Below are 14,943 nucleotides of genomic sequence, written 5' to 3'. Positions count from 1 at the left end.
TTTTTCTTGAATCAAATGCATTATCTTAGGTTTGAGGAGAGTAAAGAGGACAATCTTGACCATCCAACATTTTGTCCACAATACAATGTAGTTGATACACGGTAGCCTAATCAGTTTAGTATCACTGTCCTGAACATCAGCTGATCAAGTTTTGTTTCATCCTTAGTGCTGTTTTTCCCTGGCTGAAATATTGACTGTACATCCCTGGAGTCATTTTGATTATGTACGTAATCAAAATGGTAGAGTTTAAACACTGCAGCTTCTCTGGAGCTGAAGTTAGGAATTCCTGATGGGACACTTACAGTGTTTGTTGATGTAGCTGAGTTAAACCTATATCAATATTTACAGTAATGACATCCATCACAGGGACGATATAGATGGGTAAAGCAGATGAGGTAATTCAATACATTTGATTATTTCAAATACATTTTTACTATCTGCAGAGTATATTTCCACATGGGTATTGGTCCATTATTTCAATGTCTGCAGTGGAGTGTTTACTTTCCAGTGAGGACAGGCAGAAACGAGCCCTAAAGTAGAGTGTGTGCTCCAATAACATCCAGCAACCCTGGCGTCTTGAGTGGCAACAGACAATGTCAGAGCTGCTCATGTACTGGGAAGATTGGTGTGAGGCTAAGTATAGCATGAATAGCCATACATTAACAGAGAGCATTGACTCCCCTCTGTGACAATGGAGGCATTTTCTGCTGGGTTGGATAGCAATCCTGATTCAGGTCCAAGTAAGAGCCTCTTAAAAGCCATAATTGCTGAGCAGTAAATGGGTAACTTATGAACAATAGCCGAGCTACAATTTCCTGTAATGTAGGGATTATTTCTTTACAGGATGCATTTAGGTTATGTGAAAACAAAAGGTGCTCATTGTCTGTGGGCACAAGTTTGATGCTTTGGTCAGGTGTTCGCTCTCCCTAAACATTGCAATTGATATACATTAGGAAAACATAGTCACTGTTCTTTGAAAATAGAATTAGAGGTGTAGCACCTTCTTTGAGTTTGTTTTTTAAAACAAGTGTGTAGTGATAGTGTGCCGTTCCAAGTTTGCAGTGATTCATGGGAAACTAGAGGGTGCGATCCCTTTATGAGCTCTGCTGTGTCTAACTCACTAGCCTTACATGTACAGACCACTCTAGAGTGTTCTGGAATAGTCTGTGGCTTTGGCCGTGTGTATTTTGTGCAAAGTGATCACAGCAGAGGGAGAATGCATGCCAGGGATGCCATAGTCCTTATTCAAGCTGACAGAGGATCCTGGGCCACTCATTCAGTGCTTACTGGTAGTGGTGACTGTGTGACGTCGGTCTGGGGCAGGCAGGCACGTTGAATGTCCCGTAAATCACTGGCTGAGATTAGAGATATCACGGTGCCACTCCGGGCAGGCATAGCCAATGGCACAGAGGCCTCCCTGGGGTACTGTTAGCTGCACATCCAGTCACACACTCTCTAATGGTGTGCTCTAGTGTACAGCTGTTCTTTTAGTGTACCACCGGTGCAGGACTTTTACTTGAGGAATCAGGGGTCTTTTTTGGGGAACAAACCTGAGACAGATTTGAGCATTGGTTCTCGAAGAAAAAGCGTTTTAGTGAACTGTGCTTCTTCTTCTTCCTCCTCCACTGTCTCCTTCCCTGTGGTCCTCCAGACAGGCAGACAGACAGACAGACGTCGAGTTGGGTCTGAGTGTCATTATGAGATGTCGTCTCTTAGTGCCTCCTTCGTGCAAATCAAGTTTGATGACATCCACTTCTACGAGAACTGCGGCGGCGGCAGCTTCGGGAGCGTGTACCGAGCCAGGTGGATCTCTCAGGACAAAGAAGTGGCGGTGAAAAAGCTACTCAAGATCGAAAATGAGGTAGGAGTCGTAATTGCAGAGGCTTTTCATATACTTTTTAATTGTCGGTGTAGCAATCATTTTAATTGCTCCCATTTAGTGGGTTGTGGTGACTTTTGGGACCCATCAGTCATAGTCATTATGCTCCTCCTCGCTTTGTGCACAGAATTGGCACATACTGTATGCTTTAAAGAAAGATTATTGCCAAATGAGAGATCATATTAAGACCAATTAAAGCAAGTGTTTCTTAGTCTGGAGATTTCGTGTAAGTGATGGCCTCATTGTCTTAAGACAAAAAACACATCTGATATACCTATTCATGCATATTCTATTTGATCTCCAGGCCTATGGCGGGGTGTGCATAACTTCGAGTCTTTACTTCAAGAAATAGTTCACTGATATTCATTGATCTTCAGCAGCTTAACATAATGCATAGTCAAGCCAATTCATTTTGGATGGAAATGCAACACAGTCTCGTTTTGCAACAACATTTGCCACGATGTTATTCCGTCTGTATCTTTTGTTTTCCGTGTTTTTTGTTCAGGCTGAAATCCTCAGTGTACTCAGCCATCGCAACATCATTCAGTTCTATGGGGCGATCCTTGAAGCACCCAACTATGGAATCGTCACTGGTAAGTCCATGCAACCCTTATCGTGTTAGTTTGTCATCCAATAGTAACCACAGCTATTATCTCCATAGCAGCTTCAGACCACGTTTACATCCGTTGTGTTAATGGAAAACCAGGAATCACCATCTGTTCATGCTTGTTTCACAGCTATTTTGTTTGCTTAGAACTGAATGGTGCTGTGGTCTATATTAACAGTATTGGTAGATGACTTTAGGGTTCAGTAAGATAACATGTTGCTGGCTTTTTGTTCGTGTTGAATGTTTCTAAAGTTCATGCCATGTGACAGTCCTCTCCCTGCTCATGTTCTGAATATCTTATCACATGGCAGTCATTGGCAGACTGAACGCTCCCATGATTAGGATGTTAGCTATGAACTTCTCTCAGCCAGTGAGTGGTGAATAACACTGCTGTTGATAGGAATAGGACAGTGCTCACTGCTTACTGTTCACTGCTCACTGCTCACTGCTCACTCTAGATATTTATTTACTATTGACTTTAATTTTCTACCTTCTTTTACTACTAGGAGTTTACTTACTCTATTTCCTCCCTAATCTCTTCCTTAGGGGGTTTTAAGCATGCTCTACACTCTCATTTTATGGTACATTCTGGTATGCTTCAGACTTGATTCTATCTTTGTTCCCTATAACTCCTTGTTTGGGCAAGCTTAAGTCTTTGTCCTTTTGCTTGTGATCTCCTCTCACGGTCTGGCTTAACAGTGACCTAAGCAATTAGGTCATTTTGGAAGTGTTCGACCACAGCTTTTAGGATGATTTAGACAAATGACATTTAACTATGACATGTATTCCTTCCCATTCTACCCACCCACAGTCACACGCTTACTCTGCCGGCTCCTGCTCTACTTTCATAGATCATGGAAGGCTGTTGTATGGAAACTTCCTGTCCTAGTTGGGAAAAACCTAAATCCCATTGCATAAATGTTGTGTGCTACTTCATGGATTGAGGAATTGGAAAATACCCTCATATCTTTGTAATCAGGAGACGTTGCTAGATGGAAAAAGATGCTCCTTTGATGTTTCTGCTTGCTTCCCTCTGTTTATGTCTTAAAATACAGTCATATATTAGCCCGGTACTGTTATAGTCGGTTACAAGGCAGTAATGTTGAAATCTTTCACAGAGTTCTCAGACTTGACATTTCCCTCCTCCGGCCAGTGTTATGTGAGTGCGAGAGAAGGGGTTGGCTGGTTGTCAAGGAGCTGCTGTCTATATTTATCAAAGCAGAATCTAATTAGCAAGAGATAAAGGAAACAATGTTAATGACCATTCTGACCATGCCATTTCCACATTCATCAGCTCTGTTATAAATGTCCCCTGGCTGCTCATATATCAGGGACGGTTGTCTCAGCTATCTAACAAACATTATAAACTGGGTGGTTTGAACCCTGAATTCTGATTGGCTGAAGGCCATGGTATATCAGACCGTATACCACGGGTATGACAAAACATTTGTTTTTCCTGCTCTAATTATGTTGGTCACCAGTTTGTAATACCAATAAGGCACCTCGAGGGTTTGTGGTATATGGCCGCTTTGCGTCGTGCCTAACAACAGCCCTTAGCCTTGGTATATTGGCCATATACCACACCCCCTTGGGCCTTATTGCTTAAATATCTATCAGGTGAAGACATTTGTCTCTGCTGACCCACGTGGCAAAGAGTTTGTCAATAACTACCTACATTTACTAGAGAAAAGCTCACTTTTTAATGTCATAGCAGGTTATATCATTCCTTTCAGTTAACTCATGCTTCATACTCACTCTGAGAGGCTAAACTGTGACTGATAGTAAAACGTTGTATGATGAAAGCAGTTCAGGAAGATGCATTATCTATGGAATTTGCCAGTCTTGTAAAAAAGTACAAAGTACAGAGCCAAATGATTAAAAAGTGAGCCTATCTAAGAGATATTATATTGAGATAGCTCAGTATTTGTTTTCCAGTAGGCGGACCTAATCATGCAATACCATTACAATTAACCATTTTCACAGAACTGGTTTTTGTAGTTACAGCCTTCATCGGACATTACCATTTAAAAAAAAATATCTGTAGGAAGTCCTGGTGCTCGCTTCTAAAACACACACTGTAAATGACTAGTTCAATAACCTACATCCTTCCTGGATTTATAATAGGGCATAATATGGTCAGGTCAATTAATATTATTAATGACAAGTATAGGCCTGGTTCCTTCCCTCAAGGTTGATTCTTGTTTGCACTATTTTATTAGGTGACGTAGACGTTTTGGTCGCGCGACCATCCGACTCCCTCTAGTCTAGCTGATATCAGATAACATCAGTTTTAGCCATCTGTCTTTGTCAGGCCACTTTATAGTTCGTGGAGCGACTGGAACGCTGTGTGTCTGTCTCTCTGTCTCCCCGGTACTGAAGTGTCTCAGTGATTTAACAATGTTTATTGGCAGGCTTTTTTTGAAGGAGGTGTTGCATTGAGTAGCAAAGCATTCAAGTCCACATAATGCTTCTATTGTTAGTGTGTTTCCCTTCACTACTGGTCTGGGAAAACTATTTCATTTGAGTAATATGATTGGCCTGATCCTTCTTGAACATTATATCAACATTGTTTTACAGGGATGCTATTAACAGTGCCATGTACCTGTCTGTAATAATTTACAGTATGTGGGGACTTTGTGTGGCCATACACCTTGACTTCATTTGGATATGGAGAGTTACAGCTGGAATCACAATGACAGGAGAACTGTGCACAAGAGCGTAGGCCGCAGGTGTTTGAACAGTGAGTTTGAGTGAGGTTGATAGAGTAGTACCCCTTTCCAGCAGTCGAATGTCCAAAGTGTGACCGGAATTTTAGTCATATTTTTCAGAATTTCAGAATTAATCAACATTATTTTTTTTTTTAAAGCTGAATGGTTTTGTTATATTTTAGTCTTCTGTGATGTATGTAAAGTGTAATATTGGGATTTAAACTCAAAATGGAATACGTTTTAAGTCTATATCTGACATGGTACAGGTGTCTTCTTGTTTTTAAGCCCATATCCATGTGTGTGAGGTGTATACTTTTGTTTCAAAGTAGATTTGTTTAAGACTACCAAGAATCACTCTGTGTGACGCTGATTTAGCCCACCGCAGTTAAATGTTAAAGAGTATGTGGTGAAGGAACCGAGGAACAGGGACACTCAGGGTGCTAAGCTGGGTTAGTAGTGTTTCCTCAATGCATTGTGATTAATGAGCTCATCTCTTCTGACAGGTCAATGACAGAACAGAGGACAGGACTGTAAACGGGACTTCAACTGCTCTCTCTTAACTACTGTATAAACCAAACGGTCTATTCACAAATAGAGGACATATAGTCTTACATATTTTATTAACTCATGATTTCTGAACGAGATACGGTTTAAATTATACAGATATATTTGATATTGCACACTCTTAGAAAAAAAGGTGCCATCTAGAACCTTGAAGGATTCTTTGGCTGTCCCCATAGGATAACCCTTTGAAGAACCCTTTTTGGTTGGAGGTAGAACCCTTTTGGTTTCAGGTAGAACTCTTTTGGGTTCCACCCTTTCTACAGAGGGTTCTACATGTAAACCAAAATGGTTCTACCTGGAACCAAACAGGGTTCTCCTATGGGGACAGCCGAAGAACCCTTTTGGAACCCTTTTCTCTAAGGGTGCAGTGCAATGTAAGTGTAGATTTGGGAGTCTAAGTACTGTATGTGTTTCCCACAGAATATGCCGGTGGAGGGTCCCTGTATGACTATCTGTCCAGTGCGGAGAGTGAGGAGATGGACTTGGGACAGGTCATGACTTGGGCCATGGAGATTGCCAAAGGTACAGTCACGATTCATTGTAGGATCTACTTTAAACCAGGCAATGCTACTTAACTAAACCACCCACTGAGATTCCACATTTGTTTTAGCTCATTACCAACTTAGCAATAGAATATATTTCAGATTTGTCCGCTTATGGTCTATTCCAACTCATTGTTATTCTAGGGATATTTGTTATAGAATTCGGTCTCACTGAGAACAAGTGAAGTCAAAACATGTAGGCCTAAATGTGATTAATCTATGTCCTTAGTTTGCATAAGAAATGAGCATTGAAAGGGAGGCATGGAGGAGAGCACAGACGAACACAGCCTTGTTTACCTCTGCTGGTTGTACATTGATCTCAATCAGATGAAATGTGCTTTATTTCTCCATTAGGCATGCACTATTTACACTCAGAGGCCCCGGTCAAGGTTATCCACAGGGATCTGAAGTCCAGGAATGGTAAGGTTTCAGATCCATCTGCATGATCTCTGTGTCTGTTTCAGTCTGTACAAAAGATATCTGGTCAAATTGATTATGTCTATAGCTAGAGGCAAATATTACATAACCTGAATTAGAAGAACTAAAAATACACATTCTCCTAACCTGAAAAATATGTTTTCTATTGCAGTGGTTGTGACGGCAGACAAAGTTCTTAAGGTACATTTGTTTGCACATGCAAGGGATCTGACGTTTGCATACTGGCTTCACCCAAAACGGTTTGATCCCCAACCCTTGCTAAATCCCAGGACCACCTGTTTCCCCCCCTGTTTAGATCTGTGATTTTGGGGCATCCCGGTTCCACTCCCACACCACACACATGTCCCTGGTAGGCACGTTCCCCTGGATGGCCCCGGAAGTCATCCAGAGCCTGCCCGTGTCTGAGACCTGTGACACCTACTCCTACGGTGTGGTAAGTGACCAACACATAGGACACACACTGACCACAGATCAGCTGTTGGATAGTCAGTACAATACTTGTGTAACCTTTATTTAACTAGGCAAGTCAGTTAAGAACAAATTCTTATTTACGATGACAGCCTACCCCAGCCAAACCCGGATGATGCTGGGCCAATTGTGCGCCGCTCAATGGGACTCCCAATCATGGCCAGATGTGATACACCCTGGATTCGAACCAGGGACTGTAGTGTCGCACCGAGATGCAGTGCCTTAGATGGCTACACCACTCGGGAGTCCATAGTTACTTAGACTGGGCTATTTTTATTCTCAAACTGATTCTGCAAGACAATCTGCATGTGATGTCCATATGTATCGACTTATAGGTGGAATTTTATTTACAATAGTATACTGTAATTTAACTACAGAAACCATCAGAGGAGATTTAGGGACTGAACCAGCTTGGGAAAGAAATAGCTGTAATGTCACTGTTGCAACTTCATGGTCGAGAGTGTAAACTGTCAATCAAACAGTACCTAGCACTTGAAAGAACAGACTTTTCAGAGATGACATTTTCATGCCTGCATTACATCCACTTGAAAAGTAGACGTGAGTGGCATTATTGACCTTTGTAGAAGTACTAACAGCGATTCCATATGTTTTCTGCCTCATTCTTATCATCATCAGAAAATGTAATCTGTCACCCCTGAGTAGAGCGAGAGTATGAAGCCTTGGCATATGTTAGTGTGTGTGTGGGTGTTTGTGTGTGTGTTACTACGCATGGCTGTGCGCGTGTGTGTGTACAGAAAGTATTCATATCCCCTGACTTATCATTGTTTTCTCACCCATCTACACACAATACCCCATAATGACAAAGTGAAGGCATGTTTTTAGAAATGTTGGCATGTGAAATACAGAAATATCTCATTTACACCTCTGAGTCAATACTTTGTAGAAGCACATTTGGCGGTGATTACAGCTGTGAGTCTTTTGGGGTAAGTATCTAAGAGATTTGCACACCTGGATGGCACAATATTTGCCCATTATTCTTTTAAAAATTCTTCAGGTTCTGTCAAGTTGATTGTGGATCATTGCTAGACAGCCATTTTGAAGTCTTGCCATAGATTTTCAAGCCGATTTAAGTCAAAACTGTAACTAGGCCGCTCAAGACCAATCAATGTCATCTTGGTAAGCAACTCCAGTTTAGATTTTGCTGAAAGGTGAATTCGTGTCCCAGTGTCAGGTAGAAAGCAGACTGAACCAGATTTTCCTCTAGGATTTTGCCTGTTCTTTTAGCTGTATTCCGTTTCTTTTTATCACAAAAAAACGCAGTAGTCCTTGCCGATGACAAGCATACACATAACATGACGCGGGCACCACTATGCTTGACAATATGGGGAGTGGTACTCAGTGATATAGTGTAGACATTGTTAATGTTGTAAATGACTATTGTTGTATTGGATTTACCCCAAACATAACACTTAGTGTTCAAGACAAAAAGTTAATTTCTTTGCCACATTTTAAGTGGATTGTTGCAAACAGGATGCATGTTTTGGAATATTTTTATTCTGTACAGGCTTCCTTCTTTTCACTCTGTCATTTAGGTCAGTATTGTGGAGTAACTACAATGTTGTTGATCCATCCACAGTTTTCTCATATCACAACCATTGGATGCTGTAACTGTCTTAATATCACCATTGGCCTCATGGTGCAAACCCTGAACAGTGTCCTTCCTCTCCGGCAACTGAATTAGGAAGGACGCCTGTAACTTTGTAGTGACTGGGTGTACTGATACACCATCCAAAGCCTAATGAATAATTTCACCATGCTCAAAGGGATATTCAGCGTCTGATATCGGTGCCCTTCTTTGTGAGGCATTGAAAAACCTCCCTGGTCTTAGTGGTGGAATCTGTGCTTGAAATTCACTACTCGATTAAGTGACCTTACAGATAGTTGTATGTGTGGGGTACAGAGATGACGTAGTCATTCAAAAATCATGTTAAACACTTTTATTAAACATGGAATGAGTCCATGAACTTATAAGATTTGTTAACCACATTTTTACCCCTGAACTTATTTAGGCTTGCCACAACAAAGGGGTTGAATACTTAGTGGCTCAAGATATTTCAGCTTTAAATTTTTTATACATTTCTAAAATTCCAAACAAAATTCCATCTGATATTATGGGGTGTTGTGTGTAGATCAATGACACAAAATCTCAATTTAATACATTCTAAATTCAGGCTGTAACACAGCAAAATGTGGAAAAAGTCAGAATGCTTTGTGAAGGCACCGTATCTGCCAGCCTGTGTGTATGACTGCTTGGCCACATTCCTGCGTGGTGACGGAGAAGGTGTGAAGTGTGGAGTGACAGAGCATATGAGGCGCGTTCTGTGTCACCCAGCCAGCCAAGGGCTTGACTCCTGAGTGTCATAAACAGTCAGTGTACAAACAGAGCAGGACCTGGGTTCAGGCCAGGAACGCGTCTGGGTCAACACACTGCTCTATCACAATCACCTGGCTTTCACTTACACAAGGATTTACTTACATAGTGAACAATGATATTTACTCGTCTTATAAATGATGTGATGGGTATAATAAAATGAGTGATGGGTATAATTAGCATTTTCAAACAAGCCCTCCATTTTATATCATGCAAGGTTTCCGTTCTCCTAATATGGTATCGAAAATGTAAAGTCTTAGTCTGTATTGTGTCTCAGTTCAGTGGAAGACCCTGAGCAGACCATGCAGTCTGTGGGCTAGATGCGTTATGCTCATTGACTGACCACGACGTCTCTCCCTGTGTCAGGTTCTGTGGGAGATGCTCACCCGGGAGATTCCCTTTAAAGGCCTGGAGGGCTTACAAGTCGCCTGGCTGGTGGTGGAGAAGAGTGAGGTACTGTACAGCTACGCTTGTTTTGTCCCTTTTACTCATTATGCAGTCTTCTAGGAACAGCTGCAGCTTCCTTTATCTATGCTAATAGATTTTGTGAAGAGACACATACCTGACAGTCTTTCGTAATGAGCCAGTGCATCTGTACAGGAATCATTTCAGTCATCACACACCAGCATAGCTAGTAGGGAGATCGTCATATGGGCCGAAGCCAATTGATCCCACTCGTGCAATGTCTGCATTCACAGTCTCCAGTCACATGAGTCATCAGTGTATTTGACCGGCCTCCTGACATGAATGCTCTACCAATATCCCGACCTCAGAACGGAAAGCTGAAACTACTGCAATCCTTTCAGGGAAACGGGAACAGTGAGTGTGTGTGTGACTGTGATCCTGTCTGTCTGTTCCAGAGATTAACCATTCCCAGTAGCTGCCCAACTAGTTTTGCTGAGCTGATGAGGAAGTGTTGGGTGACTGAGCCAAAGGTACGACATCCTCACACACACCAACATCCTCACACACAGATCCTTTTAAATGACACACACTACCGTTCAAAGGTTTGGGGTCACTTAGAAATGTCCTTGTTTTTTAAAGAATAGCACATTTTTTGTCCATTAAAATAACACCAAATTGATCAGAAATACAGTGTAGACATTGTTAATTTGTAAATGACTATTGTATCTGGAAACGGCAGATTTTTTATGGAATATCTACATAGGCATACAGAGGCCCATTATCAGCAACCATCACTCCTGTGTTCCAATGGCACGTTGTGTTAGCTAATCGAAGTTTATTATTTTAAAAGGCTAATTGATCATTAGAAAACCCTTTTGCAATTATGTTAGCACAGCTGAAAACTGTTGTTCTGATTAAAGAAGCAATAAAACTGGCCTTCTTTAGACTAGTTGAGTATCTGGAGCATCAGCATTTGTGGGTTCGATTACAGGCTCAAAATGGCCAGAAACAAAGAACTTTATTCTGAAACTCGTCAGTCTATTCTTAATCGGAGAAATTAAGGCTATTCCATGCGAGAAATTGCTAAGAAACTGAAGATCTCGTACAGCGCTGTGTACTACCCTTCACAGAACAGCGCAAACTGGCTCTAACCAGAATAGAAAGAAGTGGGAGGCCCCAGTGCACAACTGAGCAAGAGGACATTAGAGTGTCTAGTTTAAGAAACAGACGCCTCACAAGTCTTCAACTGGCAGCTTCATAAAATAGTACCCGCAAAACACCAGTCTCAACGTCAACAACGAAGAGGCGACTCCGAGATGCTGGCCTTCTTTTTTTATTTTTTATCCCCTTTTCTCCCCAATTTTCGTGGTATCCAATCGCTAGTAATTACTATCTTGTCTCATCGCTACAACTCCCGTACGGGCTCGGGAGAGACGAAGGTCGAAAGCCATGCGTCCTCCGAAGCACAACCCAACCAAGCCGCACTGCTTCTTAACACAGCGCGCCTCCAACCCGGAAGCCAGCCTCACCAATGCGTCGGAGGAAACACCGTGCACCTGGCCCCCTTGGTTAGCGCGCACTGCGCCCGGCCCGCCACAGGAGTCGCTGGAGCGCGATGAGACAAGGATATCCCTACCGGCCAAACCCTCCCTAACCCGGACGACGCTAGGCCAATTGTGCGTCGCCCCACGGACCCCCCGGTCGCGGCCGGCTGCGACAGAACCTGGGCGCGAACCCAGAGACTCTGGTGGCGCAGCTAGCACTGCGTTGCAGTGCCCTAGACCACTGCGCCACCCGGGAGGCCCCCCGATGCTGGCCTTCTAGGCAGAGTTCCTCTGTCCAGTGTCTGTGTTCTTTTGCCCATCTTAATATTTTATTTTTATTGGCCAGTCTGAGATATGGCTTTTTCTTTGCAACTCTGCCTAGAAGGTAGTAGTACACAGCGTTGTACGAGATCTTCAGTTTCTTAGCAATTTCTCGCATGGAATAGCCTTAATTTCTCCGATTAAGAATAGACTGACGAGTTTCAGAATAAAGTTCTTTGTTTCTGGCCATTTTGAGCCTGTAATCGAACCCACAAATGCTGATGCTCCAGATACTCAACTAATCTAAAGAAGGGCAGTTTTATTGCTTCTTTAATCAGAACAACAGTTTTCAGCTGTGCTAGCATAATTGCAAAAGGGTTTTCTAATGATCAATTAGTCTTTAAAAATGATAAACTTGGATTAGCTAACACAACGTGCCATTGGAACACAGGAGTGATGATTGCTGATAATGGGCCTCTGTATGCCTATGTAGATATTCCATTTTTTTTTAATTGGCCGTTTCCAGCTACAATAGTCCTTTACAACATTAACAATGTCTACACTATATTTCTGATCTATTTGATTATATTTTAATGGACAAAAAATGTGCTTTTCTTTCAAAAACAATGACATTTCTAAGTGACCCCAAACTTTTGAACGGTAGTGTAGGTAATTCTATGCTCACACATACCTACACACCCACACATATCCACTGTGCACAACAGACTCGGCACACAAGTCCGTACTACAATGGATAATACTAACGATTCATTTTATGTCACATACGGTCAAGAGACCAGTCGAATTGTCATGAATAGATATCCTACATGTCTGCTTATGAATATCACACTATGTTTTTGCTTTTGTTTCCATGCAGGAAAGACCAATGTTCAAACATATCCTTACAACCCTGGAGTCCATGTCCAATGACAGCAAGCTTCCTGAACAGTGCAACTCCTTCCTACACAACAAGGCTGAATGGAGGTACTGAGATCATACTGTATCAGACTGCGTCCTCCTATCTCTTCTAGACCAACACACTGCTAGAGCCTAAGGAGATGCCAGACGTGTTTCAAATACGCCTATCTACACTGAGTGAACAAAACGTTAGGAATACCTTCCTAATAATGAGTTACACTCACTTTTGCCCTCAGAACAGCCTCAATTCGTCTGGGCATGGACTCTACAAGTTGTCGAAAGCGTTCCAAAGGGATGCTGGCCCATGCTGACTTCAATGCTTCCCACAGTTGTGTCATGTTTTCTGGATGTCCTTTGAGTGGTAGACCGTTCTTGATACACACGGGAAACTGTTGAGTGTGAAAAACCCAGCAGCGTTGCAGTTCTTGACACACTCAAACTGGTGCACCTGGCACCTACTACCATACCCCGTTCAAAAACACTTAAATATTTTGACTTGCCCATTCACCCTCTGAATGGCACACATACACGATCCATGTCTCAAGGTTTAAAAATCCTTCTTTAACCTGCCCCTTCCCTTCATCTACACTGATTGAAGTGGATTTAACAAGCGACATCAATAAGGGATCAACACTTTCACCTGAATTCACCTGGTAAGTCTATGTAATGGAAAGAGCAGGTGTTCCTACTGTTTTGTACACTCAGTGTATGCGCAAGTGCTGCTTTTGTGGGCCGCTAAACGCCTGAAGGGACATTGCAGTGTGCATATAGATATTTATAATTGCACCGATAACATAAAGGCATCAAATATCTAAAGAATCCCCCATCTGTATATTCTTCCTCTCTATACCCATAAGGTCTATAAAATAATCAAGGTCTTTTTCAAGTCCAAGTGTTTAATTGGCCTGCACGAGCAGCTGGAGGATTAGTCATGTTCAGCACAGCCTGGGTGTCAGCTGCTACTGCTTACTCTCTCTTTGGGCTTTTCTACACTGACAACGCTTCATAAAGTCATGTCCAAGCATGCACCTGCAGGTGAGCCGCTCAAGACCAAGAGTCGATAAGAACATGTGTGATAGAAAGAGGGATGTGTTGCACATCAAGCACGGTGGTAGCTAGCTTCCAAGGCTGTCTATCATCATTGTGAAGAAACAGGAGAAGAGTGGAGTAGTGCTTCAGAGGCAAACGGGTGTTGCAGGTGCATTGCGCTATGGTTTCTCATCACCCTGGTCAGGAGGGAGTCCCTGTGCAGACAGATGCTATGTGCTGGTTGGGTTGGACCACCACAGTTTGGGTTACACACAGACAGATCTCCTGGGTACTATGTAATAGTCTGCCAGGGCCAGCAGCTGTGTATTTATCCATGCTTCTACTACGAGGTAATATGCCACTGTCCCACTGAAGGCTCAATGGCTTTGTGAGAACGTTTGACATTAATGTGGATGCTACCATGATTACGGATAGTCCTGAATGAATCGTAAATAATGATGAGTGAGAAAGTTACAGACACACAAATATCATAACCCCAAGACATACTAACCTCTCACCATTACAGGGGAGCTTATCATTTGGGGGGGGTGTATGATATCTGTGCGTCTGTAACTTTCTCACTCATCATTATTCACGATTCATTCAGGACTATCCATAATCATGGTAGCATCCACATTAATGTAGCAGTGTTTAGAAACATATTCTATGCTTATTTAGAATAAAAGTGACTCCAAAATGACACAATACATTATTTACCATTCATTTCTATTGGGCAAAAAAATTATCGAAAACACAACCAAAACAAACAGAAATGCATCCAACAAGTTTGTAGAGTCACAAGCTTGATGCAATCATTGCATGCTAGGCATATGGGACCAAATACTAAACTTTTGACTACTTTAATACACATATACAGTGGCAAAAAAAAGTATGTGAACCCTTTGGAATTACCTGGATTTCTGCATAAATTGGTCATAAACCTTGATCTGATCTTCATCTACAATTGAAGTCGGAAGTTTAAATACACCTTAGCCAAATACATTTAAACTCAGTTTTTCACAATTCTTGACATTTAATCTTAGTAAAGATTCCCTGTCTTAGGTCAGTTAGGATCACCACTTTATTTTAAGAATGTGAAATGTCAGAATAATAGTAGCGAGTTAATTATTTCAGCTTTTATTTCTTTCATCACATACCCAGTGGGTCAGAAGTTTACATACACTCAAT

At 42.0% G+C, this 14,943-nt stretch overlaps 1 protein-coding gene across 2 annotated transcripts in view; it reads left to right on the top strand.

Annotated features, from left to right (window-relative positions):
• Positions 1–1,467: 1,467 nt before the first annotated feature.
• LOC120064386 (mitogen-activated protein kinase kinase kinase 20-like) overlaps positions 1,468–14,943 on the top strand; it is a 33,276-nt gene continuing 19,800 nt past the window's right edge. The window contains exons 1-9 of one of the 2 annotated variants that reach the window (XM_039014930.1): positions 1,468–1,861; positions 2,385–2,472; positions 6,179–6,280; positions 6,655–6,720; positions 6,890–6,918; positions 7,034–7,171; positions 9,965–10,051; positions 10,459–10,533; positions 12,686–12,792. In XM_039014930.1, the coding sequence (XP_038870858.1) occupies positions 1,703–1,861; positions 2,385–2,472; positions 6,179–6,280; positions 6,655–6,720; positions 6,890–6,918; positions 7,034–7,171; positions 9,965–10,051; positions 10,459–10,533; positions 12,686–12,792 (851 nt within the window). In that variant the 5' untranslated portion in view covers positions 1,468–1,702. The remainder of the gene's footprint in view (positions 1,862–2,384; positions 2,473–6,178; positions 6,281–6,654; positions 6,721–6,889; positions 6,919–7,033; positions 7,172–9,964; positions 10,052–10,458; positions 10,534–12,685; positions 12,793–14,943) is intronic. The other variant, XM_039014931.1, reaches the window with a different exon arrangement.

This window comes from Salvelinus namaycush, chromosome 19, assembly GCF_016432855.1.
Source record: "Salvelinus namaycush isolate Seneca chromosome 19, SaNama_1.0, whole genome shotgun sequence".
NCBI classification, from domain to species: domain Eukaryota; kingdom Metazoa; phylum Chordata; class Actinopteri; order Salmoniformes; family Salmonidae; genus Salvelinus; species Salvelinus namaycush.
The sequence above is the reverse complement of the archived record's forward strand: the minus strand, read 5'-3'. Positions and strand labels throughout refer to the sequence as shown.